Raw genomic sequence first — 27,394 nt, 5'->3', positions numbered from 1 at the left:
GTGCAGCAGCCACCACAGCCTCCCAGACACTGTTCCGAGAGGTGTACTGTTTTCCCTCCCTGTAGATCTCACATTTTATGATGGACCACAGGTTCTCTATGGGGTTCAGATCAGGTGAACAAGGGTGCCATGTCATTACTTTTTCTTCTTTTAGACCTTTACTGGCCAGCCACGCTGTGGAGTAGTTGGATGCATGTGATGGAGCATTGTCCTGCATGAAAATCATGTTTTTCTTGAACGATACCGACTTCTTCCTGTACCACTGCTTGAAGAAGTTGTCTTCCAGAAACTGGCAGTAGGTCTGGGAGTTGAGCTTCACTCCATCCTCAACCCGAAAAGGTCCCACAAGTTCATCTTTGATGATACCAGCCCATACCAGTACCCCACCTCCACCTTGCTGGCGTCTGAGTCAGAGTGGAGCTCTCTGCCCTTTACTGATCCAGCCTCTGGCCCATCCATCTGGCCCATCAAAAGTCACTCTCATTTCCTCAGTCCATAAAACCTTTGAAAAATCAGTCTTAAGATATTTCTTGGCCCATTCTTGATGTTTTATCTTATGTTTCTTGTCCAAAGGTGGTCGTTTTTCAGCCTTCCTTACCTTGGCCATGTCCCTGAGTATCGCACACCTTGTGCTTTTTGATACTCCAGTAACGTTGCAGCTCTGAAATATGGCAAAACTGGTGGCAAATGACATCTTGGCAACTTCACGCTTGATTTTCCTCAATTCATGGGCAGTTATTTTGCGACCCTGTTGGCTATTTGCCATGAAACGCTTGATTGTTCGGTGATCACACTTCAAAAGTTTGGAAATTTCAAGACTGCTGCATCCCTCTGCAAGACATCTCACAATTTTGGACTTTTCAGAGCCAGTCAAATCTCTCTTCTGACCCATTTTGCCAAAGGAATATATTATATTATATAGGGTGTTGATGTCATTAGTCAATACCCCTCCTCATTACAGAGATGCACATCACCAGATTTACTTAATTGGTAGTTGCCTCTCAAGCCTATGCAGCTTGGTGTAGGACAACATATATAAAAAGTATCATGTGATCAAAATACTTATTTGCCTAATAATTCTGCACACAGTGTATCTATTTAGTTGTGTTTGATCCTTGGATACTCTATAGGCCATCTCTTACCATGCCTCCCTGTTTTCCACGGCTTCTTTCAATTGCTTAAAGGGATTGTCCAGCCTTAGAGTACAAGTCTGCAGTCACTGTATGTGACTGTAGACTTGTGAATCCTCACACCGTGCACACTGCTCGCTGTGAGGATTTTCTTGTGCCAGTGCAGGAAGCATTAGACTCATGGCCACAAGTATGTGACTTGCATACATGTGTTCACGTGCCAACTAGTTGGATGTGGCCTAGTTCAATGCAAGTATACTGAGCGAGGCCGGAGACATCTAGTCGGAATGTACCCGGAAGTATGAAAATCACATAATTGCGGTCACAGGACCACCCGCTCCTGGCATCAGCACTAGAGAATCTTCTCAGCGAGCAGTGCGCATGGTGTGAGGACTCACAAGTCTGCAGTCAAATAGAGTGACAGCAGACTTGTAGTTTAAGACCGTACAACCCCTTTAAGGGTCATTCCCATGTAAAATTTGGTCAATTTCTGTCTGGTGATCTTACCCTCCCATCCTATAGCCGACACAAAATGTGCCAGGAGGGTAGTAAGATATGACATACCAACATGCGGTCGTGTGGCTAAGTGCTATGGGTTGGAGAAAGACCTGGTGACCTACTCCATAAAACCTCCGCCATGAAACTCTATGGATCAGAATCAAAATAAACAGATATAAAACTTACTAATATACTTATTACGGGTGCCCCAATCTTTAGCTGTCATCCCCTCTAGCTGATCTACTCGTTTCAATAGCCAAGCCAGTTGTATGATGCCAAAAAAGAAAAAAATTACTGCAATTACGTTATTTCTCATTGTGTTTACTTGTGTCGATTAATTAACAGGTAATGGTGAAATGAATCCATTGCAACTTGATGATTTTCATGACAGGGTTATCGGCAACATAACCGGCAGAACAGATGAAAATACAGAAATGGTAAGCTAATAACAAAGCAGCATGCTTCACGTATTTTCAGATCTGTGCTTGCATTTCTGTTTTTGTGTTCCATTATAGGAGTCTAAAAAATAAAATAACAGAAATGCCAATTGTGTTACATGGGTCCATTTGGTTTGCATCAAGGTGTCTGAATTTTTTTTTAAAAAAAGAGCGTAGTTTGCTGCATTATTCTCTGGCTTTTTTTTGTGGCAATTTGCTACGAGGCTTCTGGCTGAACTCCTAGTGAAAAATAAAAGGTTCTTCATAGGAATCACTTGTAAGGGGGTTAAACACAGATGTGGAAAGGTAGATCCTTATCAGGGTGTACCTAAAATCCAAGTGGGAGACAGTCCCAGAATTGCTTCTAGGAAATCCACGAGTGGAGAAAAAATGTACCTTCTTTCATTTGTAACTAAAAGTGTAAGAAGCAATTTAGGAGATGTGGTCGCTCATTCATCAGATACTACAATAAGTGTCATATGCACCATGTATTGTGCCATACGTAGTGTTAAAGCACCACTCCAGTGTTTTTTTATTGCAGCTCTAGAGTAGTGCTACCAATCTAAGTTCCCTGTCCCATGTTACACGCACACCGCTAGGTTCAGATAGGGCGAGGCGGGTTTCATGAATTTGTTGGAATCCTGGGAGAACCGTTACTCAGGGCGACCATAGGCTGCAGCTTCTCTCAGGCACACGATAGATTCAATTGCTGACCAGACACATCTGACAAGAGTCTTTTTAAACAGTTGAACAGTCAAATTTATTATCACAGCACAGCCAGTGCAATGTAAGGCTTTTGAGCAACAAGTTCCAATAATAACACTCTTTTCTTCAAGGCACAGTAACAACAATCTCTCTCTCTTTAGCCCAGTCCAACACAAACCTATTCTCTTCCGCAGCACCTTTCTCTGCACCCATGATCCATCTCTCTTGATCCCACTAAACAGTGTTCCTACCGCAGTCCCTGGTCCACAGTGTCACAGGCTTTACCTTCTAGTGAAGTGAGGTTCGAGGGGGGGTTAGAACAGAAGGATGAGTCCAGTTCTCAGATGTGGTGTTCTCTCCTTGTTCCTGCTAAATAACAGTTCACTCCTTTCTTCACTACTTCCTCCTGTAGTAACCACTAACAACCGGACGGCAGTGGCGGTGAGAGAGTGTCCCAGGACACTAATCAGCCTGGTGAAGAGGTCTGCATCTTTGCAGCCAGCTCCCCAACTCAGGACTGACACTACTCAGTCTCTCTGAGGCAGGCCTGGCCACTTTCCCCTAGCTACACCCTGTTAACCCCCCCTAGTTGCTGGATGCTAAACAACATCTTATGTGGTATCTACACGTCACACTTGTCTCATACTTACCAGCCGTCGTCTTCATCTTCATCTTTTATCAGCGCTGATCCAGTCATTCTCCAGCAGCTTGTGACCTGCTGGATCACTCCAGTGTTTGCTGGAGCGACCCGGAAGTCACAACTCAATGTAAGTCTCAGAACCAGAACAACGCCAGAACAAGGGTCTCAAGCTGCAGTCACCAGATGGCCCTGTGGGACTGGAGCGGTGCTGGGAACAGCTGAAGACAGCAGCTGGTCAGTATAAGTCTAGGCAGAGGGAACTTAGATTACTAGCACCACTTCAGCGCTGAAATAAAGAAAAAACGCTGGCGTGGTACTTTATTTATCGTATATTGCATTGGTACAAACATTGGACTTGTTCATAACATAAAGAACTTTTGTAATCATTAGCAGGAACATTTCACTGCAGCACAAAAATCCCTGAGCTTTGCACCTTGAGTGTAGCTTAAGACAGATATGTACAAGATATGTCAAAATACACAGAGCAGTATGGGATGAAAATGGTTTACGTAGAGAACTGACATGTGGGAGGAAGCCAAGGGTAATTCCAAAAAGACCCTGACTTGTAGGCTCTGTATTTGGCCATATATTAGCATCTGGGTGCTATTAGGGCCCAGAAGAAATAGGTTATTTTTTGGAATCGCTACACACACTTATGGACCTATTGGTTCAGAGTTTTTATTTTCACCTAAAGCTATCCTTTAAGAAATCCAACAAGTTGCCATTTCTTGTTCTTTTTGTTTCAGAAGCCGACTTTTGTATCCACGGTTCTCCATGCACGACCACTAGAAGGGCGCATTGCACGTTTACGAGATGGTAGACGTCCCCTTGTGAGGGAGGAAAGATATATTGATCTAGAAAGTGAAATTACAGCTTGTGCAGAACATTCAGACAAAAAAAGTGTTACTGACTCGCCGTCACCATGTATCCATGATGTATATTCTAACTTGGATGCATGCAACACAATAGAAAAGAAGCAGTCCCATCCACAGTACGCAAAGAGTCAACATAAGGAACCAGATATGCACAAAATTACCGATACTGAACGGTCAGAGGCTTTGTACAGAAGGCAGCTGACGCCAGTGCCCTGCTTTCTGGAATCCAAGCCAGTCTACAATGACAGTTGTCAACCAGTTGGACAAGATCAATATATGGAAAGTCCATACAGTCTTAGTAAATATGCACAGCAAAATGATTGCACAAGTAAGACAACTGGTTTTGGAAAAGTACAAAATAATAAAAGTCTGAGCTATTGTATCGAGCAAAAGACATTACAAACACAGCGTACAACAAATAACCATGGGAGGACATTACCTCGTCCATCTCTTCAAGAACTTCAGGACTCGTTCTCTAGATCTCAAGCACATAAAGCTTTACATATGCACTTTCCAGAAAATGCAAAAGATCTGAGAGAGAATTACAATTCTGGGAAAAAGCAAAAGTTTTATGGCTTCCATTCTTTCTATTTCCATAACTAAAATGGGACATTATTAGCTAAAAGGAACCTGACAGCTGATACATGCTGCACAAAGCACAGGCAGCATAGGTCAGACACTAACTGATTTCAGCCATGTATCCTTGACTCATTAAATACTTTAAATGCTGACGGTGACCAAGCCGCAAGAAAGAAAGACCAGTCTCCGGCAGCTTCCCCCGCCTGTTGCCAATGACTGTCGGTCTGTCCCTGTACACACACACAGGAAAAGACCCATTGCTCAAGGGGAGACCACCTTGGACCCCAGCAGCTTTTAAGGCATTACTACTAACATACATGGCTGAAATCACACAGCCTGTGTCTGATACATGCTGCCTGTGGATTGGCAGCATATATCAGCTGTCCTTTTTCATTTCAAGGGTTTAGGGGGTTTACCAGGGCACAAATGTTAATGGCCTGTCATCACTTAAGACTGTTATTGGTTGCAGGTCAGATTCACAATTATTAAATCATTGATGACACTAAGGATCAGTCATCAAAGTTTTTGTGCCGAAAAACCCCTTTAAAGAGTATTTCCACCAATGAATCAAAGTTATATGTACAATAAATCTACTTAAAAAGTTAAATAACTGATAGCCATCCTGAGTTCTTGCTTATTTTTGGGTACAGAGCTGCATTTATAGTTGTTTTGGTATTAGAGATGAACTCGATGGGCCCAATTAATTATTGCATTTGGGCCTGTTTTTTGTCTACTTTTTGGTGTTTTATTCTTCTTTTTCTTGCCGTTTTTTTAAACTCCATTTTATGTACCTACTTTTTCTTACGTTCACAATTGTTGACCAAGTTTGGGGTTTTCCAGATGTTTTTGGCTGATTCATCAATTATGGCTTCTTGAAAAGTTTAAAAATTTGTTACAAACGTACTGGGTTGAACTTGTATACGCTAGATATTTTGGCCCAAATTTTGCACCATTGCAAGTTAAAAAGTCACATAAAAGATCAACGACAAAAATAAGGACCTTTTTCGATTTGGAGCAAAATTCATGGACTACTTGTGCCATATTCAAGAATTTGGCACTAAAAACTGCAACGAATACCACAAGAAAAAAAAAAAAGTGACTTAATAAACCCACTAATGTTATATGTAGTGATCTGTCAACACAACTAAGGTCACTACCGTGACTGGAGCAATCACGTCATGTCGACCACTGGAGCCGAGTGAACAGAGATGGACGAGGGTAGTGTAGACAAGGGATTTGTTAAGGTATTACTCCTTTTGATTATTTTCTAGCATGGTGAGATGTCTCCAACAGCGACAAAACAGAACTGTGATTGCAGCTCTGCAGTCTCGTGCTACTAGAGCTACTGCCACATCGTTACAATGACCCTCAACCCACCACTGTCTTGTGTAACGGGTCTGGGAGGCGGAACCTCTGAGCAACTATACAAGGGGGCGGCACTTGTAAGGAAGCGGGTGGCTCCCAGGGGAGACGGGCAGGTAATCACAGCAAGTGACAGGGACAGTCTCTGGGAAAACGGGCAGGTGGTCACGGCAAGTGACCGGGACAGTCTCTGGGTAAACGGGCAGGTGGTCACGGCAAGTGACCGGGACAGTCTCTGGGTAAACGGGCAGGTGGTCACGGCAAGTGACCGGGACAGTCTCTGGGTAAACGGGCAGGTGGTCACGGCAAGTGACCGGGGCAGTCTCTGGGTAAACGGGTGGTCACGGCAAGTGACGGCAGAGCCTCCAGGTAGGCAAGCAGGCTGGTAGCAGGTGGACGCTCCCAGGTGAGCGGGCAAGAGTCTCTGGACAGGCAGGTGGTCACAGCATGTGACGGCGGAGCCTCCAGGTAGGCTAGCAGACAGGTAGAAGGTGAGCGCTCCCAGGTGAGCGGGCAAGAGTCTCTGGACAGGCAGGTGGTCACAGCACGTGACGGCGGAGCCTCCAGGTAGGCTAGCAGACAGGTAGAAGGTGAGCGCTCCCAGGTGAGCGGGCAGACGGATCCATAGACAGACTGGCAGGGCTGGTAGGCAGACTGTCGGACCGCAGGAATAGTAGCAGGTTGACACAAGACAGGCAGGTATCAGACAGGAAACTGGCAGGAAACTGGCAGGCAACTGGCAGGTAACTGGAAACGGGACCTGAGGGCTGAAGCAGAGTGATGAACTGTGCTACAACATTGCTCGGGCACCTCCATTTTGGAGGAGGTGCCTTATATATGGTGAAGTCCTCCGGCCATTGGCCGGGGACTCCTTAGGACGGCGCGCGCGGCCCCTTTAAGAGAGGGGGAGCGCGCGAGCGCCCTAAGCACCGTGGCCGGGAAGGAGCGCGCGCTGCTAGCAGAGCGGGAGGAAGACGCCGGGCATGGAGCGGAGAGGTGAGGGGAACAGCGTCCCTGCCTAGCAGGAGGCAGGGACGCCGACGCTACAGTACCCCCACCTTTAGGCCCCCCCTTTTTTAGGCCAGACAGAAATTTAGCAAGGATGAGCGGGACATGGATGTTCTCCCGGGGCTCCCACGTTCTCTCCTCAAGACCAAACCCCTTCCAATCTACCAGAAAAAAGGTCTTTCCTCTTACCCTTTTGGTGGCCAGAATGTTCTCTACCTCAAACTCGTCTTCAGCAGAAACCGGAGCAGGAGGCGTACCTGTAGACCTGGAAAAAGAGTTAAGTACCACGGGTTTGAGGAGAGATACATGGAAGGAGTTAGGGATCCGCAAGTTGGCCGGGAGTTTCAATTTATAGGCCACCGGGTTGATCTGTTTGATAACCTCCAGTGGGCCGATGAACCGAGGCCCTAACTTGTAGGAGGGAATCTTGAGCCGGACATACTTGGACGAGAGCCAGACTTTATCTCCAGGACGGAATTGTGGAGGATCCAGGCGTTTTTTGTCAGCGTGTCTTTTCATCCGCTCGGACGACTGAAGGAGTGCGGATCGGGTACTCTCCCAAATGGAGGAAAATTCGCTAACGAGAGATTCCGCAGCCGGATTATCCACCGAGGTGGAGACGGGAAATGGGATCCGAGGATTCTGACCGAAGACTACAAAAAACGGGGATTTGGAGGAAGATTCGCTCTCGTGATTGTTGTAAGAAAATTCGGCCCATGGCAGGAGATCCACCCAGTCTGAATGGTGGGCATTAACGAAGTGCCGGAGGTAACTGGTCAGGATCTGATTGATCCGCTCCACTTGACCATTGGACTGTGGATGGTAAGCGGAGGAGAAGTCCAAGGTGACGTCTAGCAGTTTACATGTGGCTCTCCAGAAGCGTGAGGTGAACTGAACCCCACGATCCGACACGATGTGGAGAGTCAGGCCATGAAGACGGAAGATGTGGCGGATAAAGTCTTTAGCCAGCTCGGGTGCAGACGGGAGGCCTGGCAGGGGAATGAAATGGGCCATTTTGGAAAAGCGGTCAGCGACCACCCAAATGACTGTACAACCGGCAGAGACAGGGAGGTCTGTTATGAAGTCCATAGCTATATGCTGCCAGGGGGCAGCAGGTACAGGAAGCGGAAGGAGGCGACCGGCTGGCAGGTGTCTCGGAACCTTGTTGCGGGCGCAGGACACACAGGCAGAAACAAAGTCTATTACATACTTGTGCAGGGTAGGCCACCAGTAGTGCCGGGTAATAAGCTGGAGGGTCTTTTTCTGACCGGCGTGGCCAGCAAGTTTAGACGAGTGACCCCAGTGTAGGATCTTCTCCCGATCAGGTACAGTGACGAACGTCTTACCAGGAGGGAGACGATTTAGACTCACGGGAGCCACCTGCATTACTCTGGCGGGATCGATGATATGTTTAGGTTCCTCCTCGAGATCAGACACCAGAAAGGATCGGGACAAGGCGTCCGCTTTGATGTTTTTGTCAGCCGGGCGAAAATGAAGAACAAAATCAAAGCGAGCAAAAAACAAGGACCACCGGGCTTGGCGCGGGTTAAGTCTCTGGGCACTCTGGAGGTAAGCCAAGTTCTTGTGGTCAGTGTAAATTATTACCGGGTGAAGAGCCCCCTCGAGCAGGTAACGCCACTGCTCCAAAGCCAGCTTAATGGCCAATAACTCTCGGTCTCCAATAGAATAGTTGCGCTCAGAAGAGGAGAAGAGTTTGGAGAAGAAGCCGCAAGTTACCATTCTCCCGGAAGACGATTTTTGGGTAAGTACCGCTCCGGCTCCAGAGGAGGAGGCGTCAACTTCCAGGAAGAACTGCTTGTTGCCGTCCGGGCGATGCAGCACCAGGGCGGAAGAGAAAGCCTGTTTTAAGGAAAGAAAGGCTTCCTCTGCTGCGGGCGGCCATTCTCTGGGATTAGTGCCCTTACGGGTGAGCGCGGAAATTGGGGCAGTCCGGGAAGAGAAGTGCGGTATAAAGAGGCGGTAATAGTTGGCGAATCCCAGGAACCGCTGAATAGCCTTCAACCCCTCTGGTCGAGGCCACTTCTCGATGGCAGGCAGCTTCTCAGGATCCATTCGTAGGCCGGTCTGGGAAATTATGTAGCCTAAAAACGGAAGCGAGGTCTGCTCAAAGAGGCACTTCTCATATTTAGCGTAGAGGTGGTTCTGCCTGAGCCTGAGCAGGACCTGACGAACATCCCTCCGGTGAGTCTGGAGATCCGGAGAGAAGACCAAGATGTCGTCCAGGTACACCACTACGCAGGAGTAGAGAAGGTCCCGGAAGATGTCATTGACCAACTCTTGAAAGACGGCGGGAGCGTTACAGAGACCAAAGGGCATTACCAGATATTCATAGTGGCCGTCCCGGGTGTTGAATGCCGTCTTCCATTCATCCCCCTGACGGATACGGACCAGGTTATACGCCCCACGGAGGTCCAGTTTGGTGAAGATTCTAGCCCCCCTCAGGCGGTCAAATAATTCAGGAATGAGCGGGAGGGGGTATTTATTCTTCACTGTAATCTGGTTAAGGCCTCTGTAATCTATACATGGACGGAGTGAGCCGTCCTTCTTTTTGACGAAGAAGAAGTCTGCTCCCGCCGGGGAGGTAGATTTCCGGATAAATCCCCGGACCAGATTCTCCTCAATATATTCAGACATGGACCGGGTCTCTGCTGCGGACAAAGGGTAGATACGCCCACGGGGAGGAGTAGAGCCGGGTATCAGGTCGATTGGACAGTCATATGGTCTATGAGGGGATAATGTCTCTGCTTCTTTTTTATTGAAGACATCCGCATAAGACCAATAGGGAGCCGGTAGACCGGGTAGATTGACTGGGGTAGGAGAAGGACGAGCAGGATGAACGGGAACTAGACAAGTCTTATGGCAGTCCTGTCCCCAGCGAAGGACCTCTCCGGTCTGCCAGTCAAGCACGGGTGCATGTTTCTGGAGCCAAGGTAGACCCAGCAAGAGTGCGTGAGACAGTCCAGGTAGAACATGAAAGGAGATGCTCTCAGAATGCAGCATTCCCACCTGCAGAGTTATGGATTCTGTGATGAGTTGGATAGGATGTGGTAAGAGGGCCCCATCCACGGCGGCAACAGATAAAGGTACGGCCAGAGGTTTGGTAGGAATGCGGTACCTCTCTACCAGGGATTGAGAGATGAGATTACCAGCAGCTCCTGAGTCAAGTTGAGCCAGTTCGAAATAGCGGTTCTCTCCGCAGGTGATAGAGACTGACAGCATCAGGGATGGAGAGGGTTTACTTTTGTCTAGGGCGACCTCTCTGAGCGACCCTAGACACAGGCGTTTCCCGATCTCTCAGGGCAGGAACGGATCCGGTGCTCCTTACTGCCACAGTAGAAGCAGCTCCCCTCGGCACGGCGTGAGTCTTGACGGGTTTTGACCATCTTGGTCTGGTCGACCTGCATAGGCTCAGGTGAGTGTGCCTGGGGAGTAACGGAGGGAGTGACGGGTTTCTGGAAAGTAGGGGCTAGACGTGGAAACCTCCTCTCACGGGTGACCTCTTTGGCGCGCTCCTGGAACCGGATGTCAATCCGGGTGGCAAGTGTTATCAAGTCGTCGAGAGTGGTAGGAATGTCCCGACCGGCGAGTTCATCTTTAATACGGCCGGACAGACCCTCCCAGAAGACAGACACCAGAGCGTCGTTATCCCAGGCCAGCTCCGAAGCAAGGGTACGGAACCGTATGGCATATTGGCCCACGGTGAGATCTCCTTGACGGAGGCGTAGCAGAGACGATGCGGATGAGGTCTTCCGTCCGGGTTCGTCGAAGACTTTCCGGAAAGCCGTGAGAAAGGCTGGCAGGTCGGACACCAGGAGGTCTCCTCTCTCCCATAGAGGATTTAGCCAAGCCAGTGCCTCCCCCGAGAGATGAGACATGATGAAGGCAACTTTGGCCCGGTCGGAGATAAACTGGTGGGACAGGAGTTCAAAGTGCAGGGTGCACTGGTTTATGAAGCCCCGAGCTTGAGCGGGGTCGCCTCCGAAGCGAGGAGGTGCAGAAAGCCGGGGTCCGGGGCAGGATACCACGGTATTGGTGGGCAGCGGCGCTGCCGGGTTGCGGGTCGTGACGCTAGCGGTGGTTGCTGGTGGAGCAGTCAGAGTGTCCAGGCGAGAGTTGACATTCCGCAGGTGACCCAGGATGGACTCCTGTTGGGACCTCTGACGGGACAGTTCATGACATAGGTCCGAGAGCGAGGGAGCATGGGTGCCACCGGGTTCCATGGCCCGAGCAAACTGTAACGGGTCTGGGAGGCGGAACCTCTGAGCAACTATACAAGGGGGCGGCCCTTGTAAGGAAGCGGGTGGCGCCCAGGGGAGACGGGCAGGTAGTCACAGCAAGTGACAGGGACAGTCTCTGGGAAAACGGGCAGGTGGTCACGGCAAGTGACCGGGACAGTCTCTGGGTAAACGGGCAGGTGGTCACGGCAAGTGACGGGACAGTCTCTGGGTAAACGGGCAGGTGGTCACGGCAAGTGACCGGGACAGTCTCTGGGTAAATGGGCAGGTGGTCACGGCAAGTGACCGGAGCAGTCTCTGGGTAAACGGGTGGTCACGGCAAGTGACGGCAGAGCCTCCAGGTAGGCAAGCAGGCTGGTAGCAGGTGGACGCTCCCAGGTGAGCGGGCAAGAGTCTCTGGACAGGCAGGTGGTCACAGCACGTGACGGCGGAGCCTCCAGGTAGGCTAGCAGACAGGTAGAAGGTGAGCACTCCCAGGTGAGCGGGCAAGAGTCTCTGGACAGGCAGGTGGTCACAGCACGTGACGGCGGAGCCTCCAGGTAGGCTAGCAGACAGGTAGAAGGTGAGCGCTCCCAGGTGAGCGGGCAAGAGTCTCTGGACAGGCTGGTGGTCACAGCACGTGACGGCGGAGCCTCCAGGTAGGCTAGCAGGCAGGTAGCAGATGTGCGCTCCCAGGTGAGCGGGCAGACGGATCCATAGACAGACTGGCAGGGCTGGTAGGCAGACTGTCGGACCGCAGGAATAGTAGCAGGTTGACACGAGACAGGCAGGTATCAGACAGGAAACTGGCAGGCAACTGGCAGGTAACTGGAAACGGGACCTGAGGGCTGAAGCAGAGTGATGAACTGTGCTACAACATTGCTCGGGCACCTCCATTTTGGAGGAGGTGCCTTATATATGGTGAAGTCCTCCGGCCATTGGCCGGGGACTCCTTAGGACGGCGCGCGCGGCCCCTTTAAGAGAGGGGGAGCGCGCGCGCGCCCTAAGCACCGTGGCCGGGAAGGAGCGCGCGCTGCTAGCAGAGCGGGAGGAAGACGCCGGGCACGGAGCGGAGAGGTGAGGGGAACAGCGTCCCTGCCTAGCAGGAGGCAGGGACGCCGACGCTACATCTTGGATCTCCTGTGCAATATGGTATCCAGTATTTACATCACACTGATACCCAAACAGGTGAACACTACTGAAATAAATTAACCATAAGTAAACTGTAGTAGAGTTGATTCGCTTCATTATCACATTCCATGGTCAATGTAAGTCGATTCGGAGTTGCTATAATAGATGAAACACCTTCTGTATTTTCGGCTCTCTGCAGTGTTTTACACTGTTGCTTCTTTTCACATTGAACAGCTTGACGCCGTAGCTGTATTGTATTTTTCAGGTGAGAGCTCACCTCTTACCTATATATTTGTTGTGATGATGCAAACTTTTGTAATGTTCCAAAAACTGCAGCTGTAATTCAGGTTTTTACAGTACGGCTATGATGTGTAAGACATGCTGACTCACCGTAATTGTTTTGCATTCTCCATAGCTATAAGTAACCTTGTTGCTATTAAACACCACTGAAATCATGATCGCCAAAGTATTTCAGATTACTCTTGATAATCAACTATTTTTAAAAAAAAATATGTCTAATACCTATGTGTTAGGCATGGATGAAAAGAGATATTTGCTGTTATTAGACAGTTATAATAGAACCATGGACAGGTGATGGCTTATGAGCTTAATCTCAACCTCCTCAATAGCACCATGCTTCCAAGACTTGCACTTTGCTCCTGGTACTACTGGTATGGTCTTGTCCCTGATTCTTGTTCACTCTTGGGTGAATCGTTCTGTAAGCCCTAGAACAGGAATAAAGGAACAGAGGCATGATGATGGCATCTTGAAAGCTGTGATCCACAATTTTCAGACATTTTCTTAATGTTCTCAGGTTGGGGAGAACGAAAAAAAGGATACTTGCGTACTGCACTGGCACAGCTCCACCATACTCGGTGCGGTGTCCCTGGCTGGTCTCCTGAAATCAATATCTGGCCAGTGAAATATCGTGACAGCTGCAGCCAATCAGCAACAATGATCAGCTGCAGCATTCATGATCAATCCAAGCTGAAGTCTTCTGCACAGTGCTTAATGTGGAGGAGCAGCTTCGCCGTGATAGCCGAGTTTTCTTTGTCTTATTTTGTCCTGGATAAGAAAAAAGAAAATGTTCAAAAGCGGTGGACAACTCTTTTAAATAAATTGTCTTCCTTTATTAAATTGGCAAAATTGCAAAGTGTTTATTAAAACAGGCATCAATGCAATTTACCTCTTAGTAAAAATCCTCTCTAATCTCAAGAGCACACTCATTTTTAATTAAAAAAAAATCCTCATATAGACAGCAAAGTGGATTTCCCATTGAAATAAATTGTAACAGTTTACCATGAAGCAGTTTTTGAGGAGGATTTTGGATCAAATCTGCTGTACAAAATACTTCAGAAACTCCATATAAACCCTCAGCCCCAGATTATTTTTTATTGTGTAGTAATACACAATATGCTGCTACAGAGTCACTGGTGTTATATGTGAGGGGACATATGTTTCACTATGGCTACTAGCCTTAGTGAACTGAACCTACAACTTTTCTCCAGCAAGTTATATGTTGAGGAGTTAAATCACTATTGTGAAGGGAGTGGTTTTGTGTGAATGACCATTGTGAAGGGCGGGAGGTCATTCACCATATCTCCACCTCAGGGTGTGGCTGAGCAAGGTTAAATGCTCAGTCACTGTTTTTTTTCTGTGTTGTGAGTTTGAAGAGACAAGTCTCCAGATGGTGGAACTTCAGCTCAGGAGGAGCTGAAGTGTGATGCAAATTGATGCAGGCGAACCCGTACTCTTTTGGACTGTGTTATCATTTGTCTATTGTTTTAACTTTAGGCCAGCAAGTTTATTTTGCTGAAGTCTGTAGTGCTTTATGCTAATGTAATAAACCTGCAGACGAAAGAGTTCCTGTGTCTACTTCCGACTGCAGCCGAGCAAGTCGTCCTGTCACAATGTGCAGTAATAAACCAAATATGTGCAGTAATAAAACAAATTACAGCCTGAAAATTACATTACACGGAGGGAGGAGGTATTAGGAGAACTACAATTCCCGGCATGTCCAGGCTATGTGACAGTGATATTAGAGAGAGGTGTCTCACAGCATTCCCAAGGTTCAGACAGAAAGCACTAACCACATGAGAAGATGGTCTGTTTCATTTTCTTTCCCAGTCTCTGCACACAAGCTCCCCCTGCTCAGGTCACTTGACGGTGACATTATCCCAGGTCCTTCTCCACTCACCTCCACTCCACTGACCAATGTGACCATCTCCCGTGCCAGGATGGAGTTTACAAGCTGCACAGGCACTCGGCCATGCAGCTTAAAAAGGCAGGTCTGATCAGGGAGTACTAGTAGCACACTATGGGTGTACTTACTTCTTGGAGGAGATTCTAGCTAGAGTACAGTATGTCAGCCATACCGATTTGTGTGCACTATTAAAAATTGCTTAAAAAAACCTCTGCTCAGCCCTATGATTATGATTTTAAACCGCTCCATCTCCCCTCTGCTTCTACATGTGATTTCTACTGACTAAACTGCTTGTTAAAACACAATTTTTTAGAAGAAATGGTTATTTTAATTAATGAATGAGGACATACAGTACAGACCAAAAGTATGGACACACCTTCTCATTTTAAGATTTTTCTGTATTTTCATGACTTTGAAAATTGTACATTCACACTGAAGGCATCAAAACTATGAATTAACACATGTGGAATTATATACTTAACAAAAAAGTGTGAAACAACTGAAAATATGTCTTATATTCTAGGTTCTTCAAAGTAGCCACCTTTTGCTTTGATGACTACTTTGCACACTCTTGGCATTCTCTTGATGAGCTTCAAGAGGTAGTCACCGGAAATGGTTTTCACTTCACAGGTGTGCCCTGTCAGGTTTAATAAGTGGGATTTCTTGCCTTATAAATGGGGTTGGGACCATCAGTTGTGTTGTGCAGAAGTCATGTGGATACACAGCTGATGGTCCTACTGAATAGACTGTTAGAATTTGTATTATGGCAAGAAAAAAGCAGCTAAGTAAAGAAAAACGAGTGGCCATCATTACTTTAAGAAATGAAGATCAGTCAGTCCGAAAAATTGGGCAAACTTTGAATGTGTCCCCAAGTGCAGTTGCAAAAACCATCAAGCGCTACAAAGAAACTGGCTCACATGAGGACCGCCCCAGGAAAGGAAGACCAAGAGTCACCTCTGCTTCTGAGGATAAGTTTATCCGAGTCACCAGCCTCAGAAATCGCAGGTTAACAGCAGCTCAGATTAGAGACCATGTCAATGCCACACAGAGTTCTAGCAGCAGACACATCTCTACAACAACTGTTAAGAGGAGACTTTGTGCAGCAGGCCTTCATGGTAAAATAGCTGCTAGGAAACCACTGCTAAGGACAGGCAACAAGCAGAAGAGACTTGTTTGGGCTAAAGAACCCAAGGAATGGACATTAGACCAGTAGAAATCTGTGCTTTGGTCTGATGAGCCAAATTTGAGATCTTTGGTTCCAACCACCGTGTCTTTGTGCGACGCAGAAAAGGTGAACGGATGGGCTCTACATGCCTGGTTACCACCATGAAGCATGGAGGAGGAGGTGTGATGGTGTGTGGGGGCTTTGCTGGTGACACTGTTGGGGGTTTATTCAAAATTGAAGGCATACTGAACCAGCATGGCTACCACAGCATCTTGCAGCGGCATGCTATTCCATCCGGTTTGCGTTTAGTTGGACCATCATTTATTTTTCAACAGGACAATGACCCCAAACACACCTCCAGGCTGTGTAAGGGCTATTTGACCAAGAAGGTGAGTGATGGGCTGCTACGCCAGATGACCTGGCCTCCACAGTCACCAGACCTGAACCCAATCGAGATGGTTTGGGGTGAGCTGGACCGCAGAGTGAAGGCAAAAGGGCCAACAAGTGCTAAGCATCTCTGGGAACACCTTCAATATTGTTGGAAGACCATTTCCGGTGACTACCTCTTGAAGCTCATCAAGAGAATGCCAAGAGTGTGCAAAGCAGTCATCAAAGCAAAAGGTGGCTACTTTGAAGAACCTAGAATATAAGACATATTTTCAGCTGTTTCACACTTTTTTGTTAAGTATATAATTCCACATGTGTTAATTCATAGTTTTGATGCTTTCAGTGTGAATGTACAATTTTCAAAGTCATGAAAATACAGAAAAATCTTTAAATGAGGAGGTGTGTCCAAACTTTTGGTCTGTACTGTAGATGTAATTCAGATCCATGTCACATAGATTTCCCCAAACTGGCAAATGGATCTTCCACTACCTCCAACGTCTGATTTTACAGAGAGGTTTTTCTTTAGGATTCCATTTATAAAAAGAAAAAAATTGTTATATGGTCCAGGATCTTCTGTCTAAGGTGCTCAGAAATAGCAGATGAGGCTGTAATACGGTAGTGTATTACAGCCCCAAAGAGCAGTGTAAATAGCTGTGTGCACAAAAGTTTTATGGGAAGTTATTACCTATCAAATGGACAGCTATCAAATAAATTGGTGAAAACTGTTAGACTGATGTGGGTTCCATCTATCGCCAGATTACTGAAGTCAGGAAGAGTTCAATAGAGTGGTAGGTCACCGTTCCCGTCATGCTGGGTATGGGGAGAACCCAGCGTATAATGACAGGAAAGGGAAAGGGTGCCCTACAAGTGGGGAAAGGGGAGTGGAGACCCCTAAACAGCTCAAACGACAAACCCTGACTCCCCTATGGACACTATATAGGTTCTGCACCTGTCGCTGAGCAGGAAACCTGACCCTAACTGACCCTAAACCTAGGCCCTAGGTAGGGAGGGGTGAGCACTAGTCAGCTTCACAGCAAACTAAAGTACACACAAGGGAAACAGACAAGGGAATACACTTAGCTTAAAGATGACACCAGGGAAAACAAGGCAACAATCCACGAAGAAACGCCAAGAAAATTCTAGCAGACTACTAGAATTCCAAGCCTGAATAGAAAAGAACACTCTATCACCAGCAACTCTCTGGAGAAACTGAGTGTATTTATGGATACAGCAAGGGCATGGTAATTAGCAGAAGAAGCTGAGGATCATCGCTGGGTCCTAGAGAGAGAGAGATCATGAAAGGATCAAGTAGATGTTTGCAAGGCCAAACACAGCGACCTTCTACAGCCGGACCCTGTAAGACTATCTGTCAAACCTGACACATCCGTGACAGTTCCATTCAAGTTTATGGCACTGAAGATACCGGAGGATAGCCGAGGGCTGTGAACATATATTTTTGTCAGTGTCATATATGCACGGCAGGGTACACACAGGTCTACTACTCGATTCAATCCTCCTGGATGGGGTCTTGTGGCCAGATCAGCATTTAGATTCAATAGTTATCACCTATCTATTATTTAGGAAAACTCATGAAACATCTAATGTTTAGGCAAAAACACATAGGGGTCCCTCTCTATGCCAAAGCATGTTACCAGCCTGAACCAGAAGAACATGGCCTAATAATGTACCAAATAATGAGAAGCTACTTCTATGAAATGAGGACATTCAGACCTGACCTTCATGTGTGCTACATCTCTATGTGTGAATATTTGTACTGTGAATATTAGTTTCAATAAATCATCAGAATTTCATTTACACAAAGCATTTCAGTTCTTTCAATCAGCCAGGCAAAGAACAGGACTAATCACAACAGACGTACATCAGAAGACCTGAAGCATCATACAGAAGATTTATTATATACATGTCAGTTATCTCTCCAGTACAGGCCATATTGATCGGAGGAGTGTTGTGTCTGTCCAGCATTAGTCACCGTGTCCAGGTCTCCAGCCATAAGGGTCCGTGCCCACGTAACATTTTACAAGCGTATATGCTGCGGAATTTCCGCAGCGTAAACGCTTGTGAAACGCTTTGTAATCCGCATCCCATGGTCCCCAATGAGAATCCGCAATTTCAATGCCCATGCTGCGGATTTTTCCGCAGCGTTTTTGATGCGCTCAAAAATCCGCAGCATGTCCATTAATTTTGCGTTTACGCATGCGGAATTGCCTTGTCAATGCAATAAAAAACGCAAGGCAATTCCGCATGTCCAAAACGCTTCTAAAACGCGCAAAAAACGCTTGCCAAATTCCGCCAGCGTTTTTCCGGGAAAGGACATCCAGAAACGAAGCAGAAATTTTCTGCTTCATTTCCGCATCGTTGGCACATAGCCTTAGAGTGATGCAATGTAGGATCCAGCAAAAAATAATATCAGGGAGAGGATGAAAATGCACTTTCTGAACCTTTAACCCTTTAACCTCCTCAGTTTGATAAAGCCATGGCTGAAGGTAAAGAAAGCACGTTGTGACTGCACATAATAATGACAATGGGGCTCAATCAATCAAATGAATGTTGGGTTTTCATTGGATATAAATGCACTTCAATGTAGAAGTCAGACAAATATCCGGCCTCTGTACCAGACATAATTGCTTTGTATTTGTCTTTCTTAGGATCCGGTCAGATATGAAGGTTTTTGTACATTTTTTAACATGTCACACAATGTAGTAAAAAAGCCTCAATGTACAAGTCTTATTCCTTGCAATCAAACAGTCGTCAGATAAGGAGAACCCACCTTTCTAAGGCCATATTCACATACTGCAGATTGGGTAGGTATTTTGCATTAGCATTTTAAAGCCAAAATCAGAAATAATAAATACATTTACCCTGTTTAGGATCCTAATTGAGATCTACAATACTAAGGCAAAATACTAACCAAATCTGCAATGTACAGTTAGGCTAGATTCACCCTGAGCTTTAAAAATATATATTTAAAGAAGAATCCATGTCAGGAAACGCTGTTCTTTTTTATTTTGTTCTTTTTTTTGACAAGCATTTTTTCCCTTATGTTTCCTGAAGTGGTTTTGCAGAGTTTCCTTTTCCACACTGTGTTTTGCGGCTTTCAGACATGACAGTGTCACCTGTGAGGTAATCGCTAGAGATGAGCCAGCGTGCTCAGTTATTATCAGAGTATCTCGGGTGTGCACGATTAACATGTTCGCGATGCTACGGCTGCATGTCTGGTGGCTGTTTGACAGCTGCAACACACGTGGGTATTGCCTAAAAAACAGGCAATCCCCGCATGTGTTGTGGTTGTCGAACAGCCGCGAAACATGCAGCCGCGGGGACTCGAACATAGCATTCGAGCATGCCTGGGATACTCTGATAACACCAGAGCATGCTCGAATAACACGATATCCGAGCACACTCGCTCATCACTAGTAACCGCCTCAAGGGTGTCACTTTTTTTTCCCAGGCAAGGGTTTTAAAATCTCATTTGAAAAAAGTCTCCCAAAAACACGCAGTATGAACAACAAAGCGGATTTTCTGTTGAACTTTATAGGAAAAGTATTCAAATAGTAGTTGATGTGACTTCATAAATCCTCCTTAAAAAACTCTACATGAACCTAACTCTGGGGCAAATTATCCAGAAGGTAACATAAGGGACTACCATCAGCAGCTCACTGTCCACATTTGGTAAAGACATATCAGAAGATGGCATCTGTAGTGGTTTAGGCCCTGTGACTCTCACCAATAGCTACAACGAAGCACTGCAGCCTCTTTGTTCCATTCATTTCACTAGGAGCGGAACGGCAAATCCCATGAACAGCCACTATGTGGTGCATGGAGCTGAGCTGTGCCGACTCTGTACACTGTGCACCTGCAGGAGCTGATAACAGCTGGTCACGGAGGGTGTATGACCTCCTCTGATCAGATGTTAATGATCTATCCTTGAATTAGTCATCAACGTCGTACTCCTGGAAAAACCTTTAAAGAGAACCTGTCACCAGAACAAAATGCAGACATGGGGTTAATCTGCAGGTTAATGGCGTTACTAACCTGCCCGGCGCCCGCACGTAGCTGAACGCTGCGGGGAGAAAATGATCTTTATTATCCCCAGCAGCATTCACGGGTTCAGTCACCATTTTGAGTATACAGTCCAGCAGCCGTACCTGCGCCCCCGGTCCTTACTAACACTCCCTCTGCATTTCGGTCGGCGGTCAGTCAGTGCTGGGGCGCGGTTACAGCCGCCAGTCTGTATACTCAGAATGGTGACTGCACCGGAACCGCCCCCGTGACTGAAACCGAATGCTGCCGGAGAGAATAGAGTTCATTTTCTCCTCCCAGCGTTCGGCTACATGCAGATGTCAGGCAGGTTAGTAACGCTATTAACCTGAAGATTAACCCCACATCTGCAGGTTGATAGCGTTTTTTTCTGGTGACAGGTTCCCTTTAAATTCCTAGAAGTGAATGGAGCTCGCTGAACATGTCACCACTAGGGTTGAGCGAGTATGTTCTGTCCGAGTATGCTCGGGCCGAGCTCCGAGTATTTATAGCTTCTCGGTGATATGGTTGAATCGCTCCCGTGTGCATGATTTGCAACTGTTTGACAGCTTTATTACATGTGAGGAATGTGTAAGAAATAGACATTCCTCACATGTAATAAAACTGTCAAACAGTTGCAAATCATGCACACGGGAGCGATTTAACCATATCACCGAGCAGCTATAAATACTCGGAGCTCGGCCCGAGCATACTCGGCGAAAGGGTTAATAGAACTTACTTGCTCAACACTAGTCACCACCTGTTCCCAACTTCACATCACAGGGTCGGTTCCTGAGACGGATGCGGGTTCCAGAAGTGGGAGCCGCTTCTATCAGATATTTATGGCATATTCCGTGGATATGACGTGTCAGATAAGAGACTGCCCCCTTAACAGCCTTTCAGGACTTAGTTATAAAAATCATTTATTAATCACCTCTATACAGGGGTTTTCCAATAATGTAATAAAATGGTTCCCATCAAGTAATTCACACAGCAACCCGTCCTAGTCACTGGTCAGGATGGGCAGCAGTTTGAAGAAACGCAGCTCCCGAGACCTGTGTCTCAACTGACAGAGGAGCTGTAGTGTAAGCACAAGTACCATAGAGGAGGGCTGTGACAGGAGAAGAAATAAATCTCCTCAGGGGAGTGTCACTGTGCAACAGGAGCTGTCATTCTTCAGCCTGCAGCCCATCCTAACCTGTGACTGGTTGTGCTGATTGAATTACTTGATGGTGGCCATTCTATTACATTCCTAGAGAACCCCTTCAAGGGATCCGCTCTCATCAAGTAAGACAATCACAGCCAGGGTTACTGACTCCCACAGGCCGTGTTCCCCCATGGCGTAGACAGTTTTCCTGCTGGTATGTGTTTGTATGTACATATGTGTATTTCTCTACATATATACTTAGGCTGCGTGCCCACTATGCGTTTTTCAAGCATTTTTGCCACGGAATTTCCGCAGCGAAAACGCTTAAAAAACGATGGGTAATACGTGCCCCATGGTCCCCAATGATAATCCGCATGTGCTGTGCACATGCTGCAGAAATTTCCGCTGCGGATTATCATTGCGGAAAAATACGCAGCATGTCCATTAATTTTGCGGACACGCAGCGTAATCGCCGCCATTGACTTGCATTGGACCGCGTGACATCTGCATCACTGCATCTGCACAAGAGGATATCACACGGTTCAATGTGCGGATGGTACCCAGGTCTGGAGGAGAGGAGACTCATCCAGACCTGGGTACCATAGAAACTGTAAAAGAATTTAAAATAAAAAAATAAAGATTATACTTACCTTCCGATGTCCTCCCGGTGTTTTCTTCCCCCCATCTGGTCTGCTGTATGGGTCGCGGTGTTGTGAAGGACCTGCCATGACGTCATTGAGTCATGTGACCTGTCACATGACTCAATGACGTTACCACAGGTCCTTCACAACACCGCTAGCAGTGCAAGAGACCAGACGGGGGGGAGAAAACACCGGGAGGACATCGGAAGGTAAGTATAATCTTTATTTTTTACCATTCTTATTCTTTTTTTTTAACTAACTTGGTCACACTACTATAAATCCATGCTGGTTGCATGGATTTATATAGTGTGACCAAGTTGTCAAGCACTTTTCAAGTGATGCTAAAATCGCTTGGCAAAGCGCTTATCAACCCGCATGCAAAGACGCTTGACAAACGCTTCTACCTGGTGGGAAAAAAGCATGTAAAATCCGCATCCTGCCAGGGAGAAGCGTAAAAAATATGCAGCATTTCTGCATCGTGGGCACATAGCCTATGCTTCACATACATAGTACACAGCTCTAAGTGTAAATCAGTAGGCTGCCATCGCGCACATGCGCAGTGCACACCTCCACAGGACATTCTCAGCCATTCCCGTCACCACTTCCTCGGAAAGCGCACGTGACCCTCCTCCCTGCCCTTGCTGACGTCACTAGAAGCCGGCTTTGCTTTCGTAACTCCACACAAGTGGGCTGGGCTTTTTGACTCTCCTTCAGACACGTCCTGCTCTACCTACCCTGCTACACAGACGCTGCCTACCATCAGCCAAATCCTTCACGTTGATTGGACTGGGAGAGCACGTTATGGGCGGAGCTTTCTGCAACGTCACACGTAACACGTAAGCTGCGTTGCGCGCACACCGGTTACATAGGGCTGGTGCGGCGTGTCCTTGGTGTAGAGCGCTTAGTGTGAGTTGTGGTGCGGATTTGTGGGAGGATAGCGACCCGGCGGGACGGTAAGAGGCGCCGCTGCTGTCATGTCGCCGCCTGCTCCCCAGTGCGCCCCTCGGTTATTGGTCGTTCTCAGTCTGGGCTTTTTGCTGTGACCTTGGGTTTTGTAGGAGAAGGATCTGGGGCTTTTAGTTCTGATAGCCGGGACGTATAATAACGTCATTGTGCGGTGATTCCAGGCTGGCTGCACCGAGGCAGATTAGCAGTTATTTGTCCTGTGGATTTATCTTATGTCTGTTGAGTCCTATGTGGTATGTGGAGCAGTAATTATTCCTTGTGCCCTTCCTGCTCTTCTCTGTGGACCCACGGGAAGGTCAAGGTCACCAGATCTGTCCCTTATCATGGGGCACCTGCCTCTGGGGAGGGAGGACGTTTCTTCTCGCTCATTGCAGGCCTTTGTGCTCTGGGGTCTCGTCTAACCCTATTGTGTGTTGTGTTTTGTTTTTTCCCCCCTTTTAGATTTAACAATGGGAGACGTTGAAAAGGGAAAGAAGGTCTTTGTCCTGAAATGTTCTCAGTGCCACACATGTGAGAAGGGCGGCAAGCACAAGGTTGGCCCCAACCTGTACGGTCTGTTCGGCCGCAAGACTGGTCAAGCCGAGGGTTTCAGTTACACTGATGCAAACAAGAATAAGGGTAAGCGCTCTTGTGGGTATAGGGAGCTGCTCCTCCTGGGTCTTTGTGGCCAAGATGAGCTGTGCAGACTATCACTCAAACTCTGTAATTATCTAAAATGCTTTTATTATGGGAGGTATAGGCCAATACAGTGAGACATATTGGATTCGTATATCAGAAAATACTCGGTGACCTGAGATTAAATTGTGTCTTCTGGTTTTGGTCTAAACCCCTGCAGATGGGAAAATGGGCAAATCCATTATGTACACTGCCAGGATTCCTCCCTCAATTGATTGAGCAGGTGGTCACATTCTCATCTGCTTCCCTTTTAATCCTTTGACAGAAGCAGATAGGAATATAGTCAGCAAGTGGCAATCTGGCACTTGGTGGACACTATAAGGATACACTGGGCTGCAGAAATGTTGGCTCCAGCCTGCAAATCACCTTTTTATGACTTAATTACAGCATTTGAATAAACCCATAGTTAGGTTATGTGCCCACAATGCAGAAATGCTGCATATTTTTCCGCTTCTCCCTGGCAGGAAAAACGCATGCGGTTTTTACATGCATTTTTTCCCGCCAGGTAGAAGCGTTTGTCAAGCCTTTTTGCATGCATTTCTCCATGCGGGTTATCAAGTGCTTTTCCAAGCGATTTTAGCATCACTTGGAAAAGTGGTTGACAACTTGTTCACACTATATAAATCCATGCAACCGGCATGGCTTTATAGTAGTGTGACCAAGTTAGTTAAAAAAAAAAAAAGAAAGATTATACTTGCCTTCCGATGTCCTCCCGGTGTTTTTGCTGCTGCGTCTGGTGTCTTGGGCGGTCACATGACTCAATGACTTCATGGCAGGTCCTTCACCACACCGCGACCCATACAGCAGAACAGACGGAGGGGAGAAAACTCCGGGAGGACATCGGAAGGTGAGTATAATCTTTTTATTTTTTTTATTTTATTTTTTTTTTTTTACAGTTTATGGTACCCAGGTCTGGATGAGTCTTCTCTCCTCCAGACCTGGGTACCATCCGCACATTGAACCGTGTGATATCCTCTTGTGCAGATGCAGTGATGCGGATGTCACGCGGTCCAATGCAAGTCAATGGCGGCGATTACGCTGCGTGTCCGCAAAATTAATGGACATGCTGCGTATTTTTCCGCAATGATAATCCGCAGCGGAAATTTCCGCAGCATGTGCACAGCACATGCGGATTATCATTGGGGACCATGGGGCACGTATTACCAAGCGTTTTCGCTGTGGAAACTCCGCCCCAAAAAATGCTTGAAAAACGCATAGTGGGCACGCAGCCTTATAAATCGGGATGAGCGATCCCAAACTGTAAAGTTCGGGGCTCGTACTGGACACCTAGTGTTCAGTACCGAACACTGACTTCTTACTGTACATCCGTGATACTGTTAAGGTTCATCAGCCTAATAAAGCTGGTTGACTGGCTGCAGCCTTTCAATCAACAGGCTTTCAGGCTGTGATCATTTCCAGCCCCTTCACAGCCATGCCAAATAATGGCATGGCTGTGATAGGCCAGGTCGTGTGGTGCACTGGCCAAACAGTGTAAAACAAATAAAAAAAAAAAAAAGTGCGGTCTCCCCCCCCCCCCCCCCCCCTCCTACTAGTTTTATAACCAGCTAAGTCAAAGCAGACAGCTGGGAAGGTCCTTGGATATTGTCCTCTTCCCATCCTAATAATACCAGCCATCAGCTGCCCCAGAGATGGTGCATCAATTAGATGTTAGTAAAGGAGAGGTATCTATCTGACACCCCCCATTACTAACGCTGTAGTCAAAAGAAATAAACAAGTCCTTTATTTGAAGAAAAAAATCACTCGCTGCCAATTTTTACCCAATTGCCAAAAAAAAAAAATCCAGTGTTCTGACTAAGGCCATATGGCGGTCACATGACAATCCCAGTGTATGATGCTCGATTCACTGGAGCAGCAGCCACTACCAGGTCTCGTGCTGTACCTGCAAGACCTGGTCACTGAGCTGAGGTGATGTCAGTTAAGTTACCTAAGTTCACAGGCACTGGTTCTCATGAGGGCAGTGGCAGGTTCGAAATGAGCGGTAACATCATGGGATGAGTGGCATGCACCTTGCCTCAAATCCTACTTCACTCCCTGCTGGTGTAATATTTGTGGTGTAGCGAACTCCGCCACTTGTATTGCCTCTGCCCACCTGGTCAAAGCTTGGCGAACATTATGTGAAGTTGCAAAATTTTAGTGCAGCCTCAAGTTGCACCAAAATTGTGACTTTTCAAACTTTGAATCGGGCGCTATGTGTCTTGAATCTAGAAATGTCTCCCAGAAAGATCGAAAGGGTTGTCTATCGGTATGTGTTCCAGATGACCTACTTGCAGACAAACTTTCATTAAAAATACACAAACCTATGTATCCTGGTGACAAGTCAGAAGACTTGATCAGTGGGGGGTGGGAGTTTTCTCTGCTCAGCACTTCTACTCATTTTTTGTTACATCACTTGTGGACTTCTAATGATCAAACATCTGATGTACCTTTGATGTCACAAGTCATTTGTCATTCATTACACCACAAATGTATGCTGGCCCTCTGGAGTAAAATTGTTTTTTTTTGCAAATGCACATAATTGAATAGTGTGTTAAATGCATTTAGAGGTGCACACGTCTTAAGGCTGTGCTGGAGTAAGTTGTGCTTAAGTCATTAAGATTGGTGTAAAGATCAAAACCCTGGGGTTATTTTTGTGTTTTAAATATATATTGGAAAGAGGCTGTTTTCTGCTAGAAAAATGAATGCTGTACCTGTCCAAAGGATGTGTGGCTCTAACGGCTCAGCATTCACTTCAATCCATGGACAGGTGTGGGGCTGTTCTTGTAATGTCTTCTAATCACTGATAGCCCCTTAAGGCTCTGCTGAAAGTGTAGTAATGATGCTGTTCTTCACAGGCATTGTCTGGAATGAGGACACTCTTCTGGAATATCTGGAAAACCCCAAAAAGTTCATTCCTGGCACAAAGATGATCTTTGCTGGAATCAAGAAGAAGGGAGAGAGACAAGACTTGATAGCATATCTGAAGAGTACAACCTCCTGTTAATTGCTGGATCTGCTGCCTTATTTATTTCAGGGAGGGGTTGCTTGTGATGAGATGCTTTACATTTTATATATTTTTTTATTTGTACTGTCCATACCTTTTAGATTGCATCTCATCAGCCAGCAAATGTAAAGTTCTTGGGAAATTCTTGAAATGAATTAGGCTCTCTAGTGGTTTTATGAATCAAATGATAACTCTGCTACTAAAATCCACTAATAAACCTGCTCATTCAACTCTTGTGTGTTTATAAAATGGTGTCTTTTCTTTGCGTCTAAGCCAAAGCTGAAAATTACAAATCTAAATCTAAGGACTTTCTGACAATGAGCTACGCTTATTCATATGCTGCTGTTTCCCACGGAGTAAACTGGGTTGTGGGGATTTCAAACCTTTTGATCCATGCTGCTGTTTGTAATTTACTGTTAAGTGGAAGGAGCAAAATACTTATTTTGTGTATTGTTTTTTTTTCTGAAGAGGGGGGGGGGGGGCAAGATGTATATCTAGAATTGTAATGTCCATGAATGACAAACAGATGGTAACTGGTGATGAGCGAGCATGCTCCTTTTAACGAGCATGC

The 27,394-nt window shown here is 46.6% G+C and overlaps 2 protein-coding genes across 3 annotated transcripts in view; both read left to right on the top strand.

Annotated features, from left to right (window-relative positions):
* SPMIP4 (sperm microtubule inner protein 4) overlaps window positions 1–12,528 on the top strand; it is a 77,980-nt gene extending 65,452 nt beyond the window's left edge. Inside the window, exons 8-9 of the mRNA XM_073677878.1 lie at window positions 1,974–2,065; window positions 4,157–12,528. Of these exons, the coding sequence (XP_073533979.1) occupies window positions 1,974–2,065; window positions 4,157–4,888 (824 nt within the window). The 3' untranslated portion in view covers window positions 4,889–12,528. The remainder of the gene's footprint in view (window positions 1–1,973; window positions 2,066–4,156) is intronic.
* A 10,450-nt stretch (window positions 12,529–22,978) lies between these two features.
* CYCS (cytochrome c, somatic) lies at window positions 22,979–27,053 on the top strand. 2 transcript variants are annotated; one of them, XM_073676554.1, is made up of 3 exons: window positions 22,979–23,134; window positions 23,589–23,765; window positions 26,675–27,053. In XM_073676554.1, exons 2-3 carry the CDS (start codon window positions 23,597–23,599, stop codon window positions 26,821–26,823), a joined length of 318 nt encoding a protein of 105 aa, XP_073532655.1. In that variant the 5' UTR covers window positions 22,979–23,134; window positions 23,589–23,596; the 3' UTR covers window positions 26,824–27,053. The 2 variants fall into 2 exon arrangements, with proteins under 2 accessions (XP_073532655.1, XP_073532656.1); XM_073676555.1 differs by having other exon boundaries at window positions 23,001–23,087.
* The last annotated feature ends 341 nt before the right edge of the window (window positions 27,054–27,394 follow it).

The sequence above is a fragment of the Phyllobates terribilis genome, unplaced genomic scaffold, assembly GCF_046119375.1.
Source record: "Phyllobates terribilis strain yellow unplaced genomic scaffold, ASM4611937v1 Scaffold_4__5_contigs__length_816908805, whole genome shotgun sequence".
Taxonomy (NCBI): Eukaryota; Metazoa; Chordata; class Amphibia; order Anura; family Dendrobatidae; genus Phyllobates; species Phyllobates terribilis.
The sequence above is the reverse complement of the archived record's forward strand: the minus strand, read 5'-3'. Positions and strand labels throughout refer to the sequence as shown.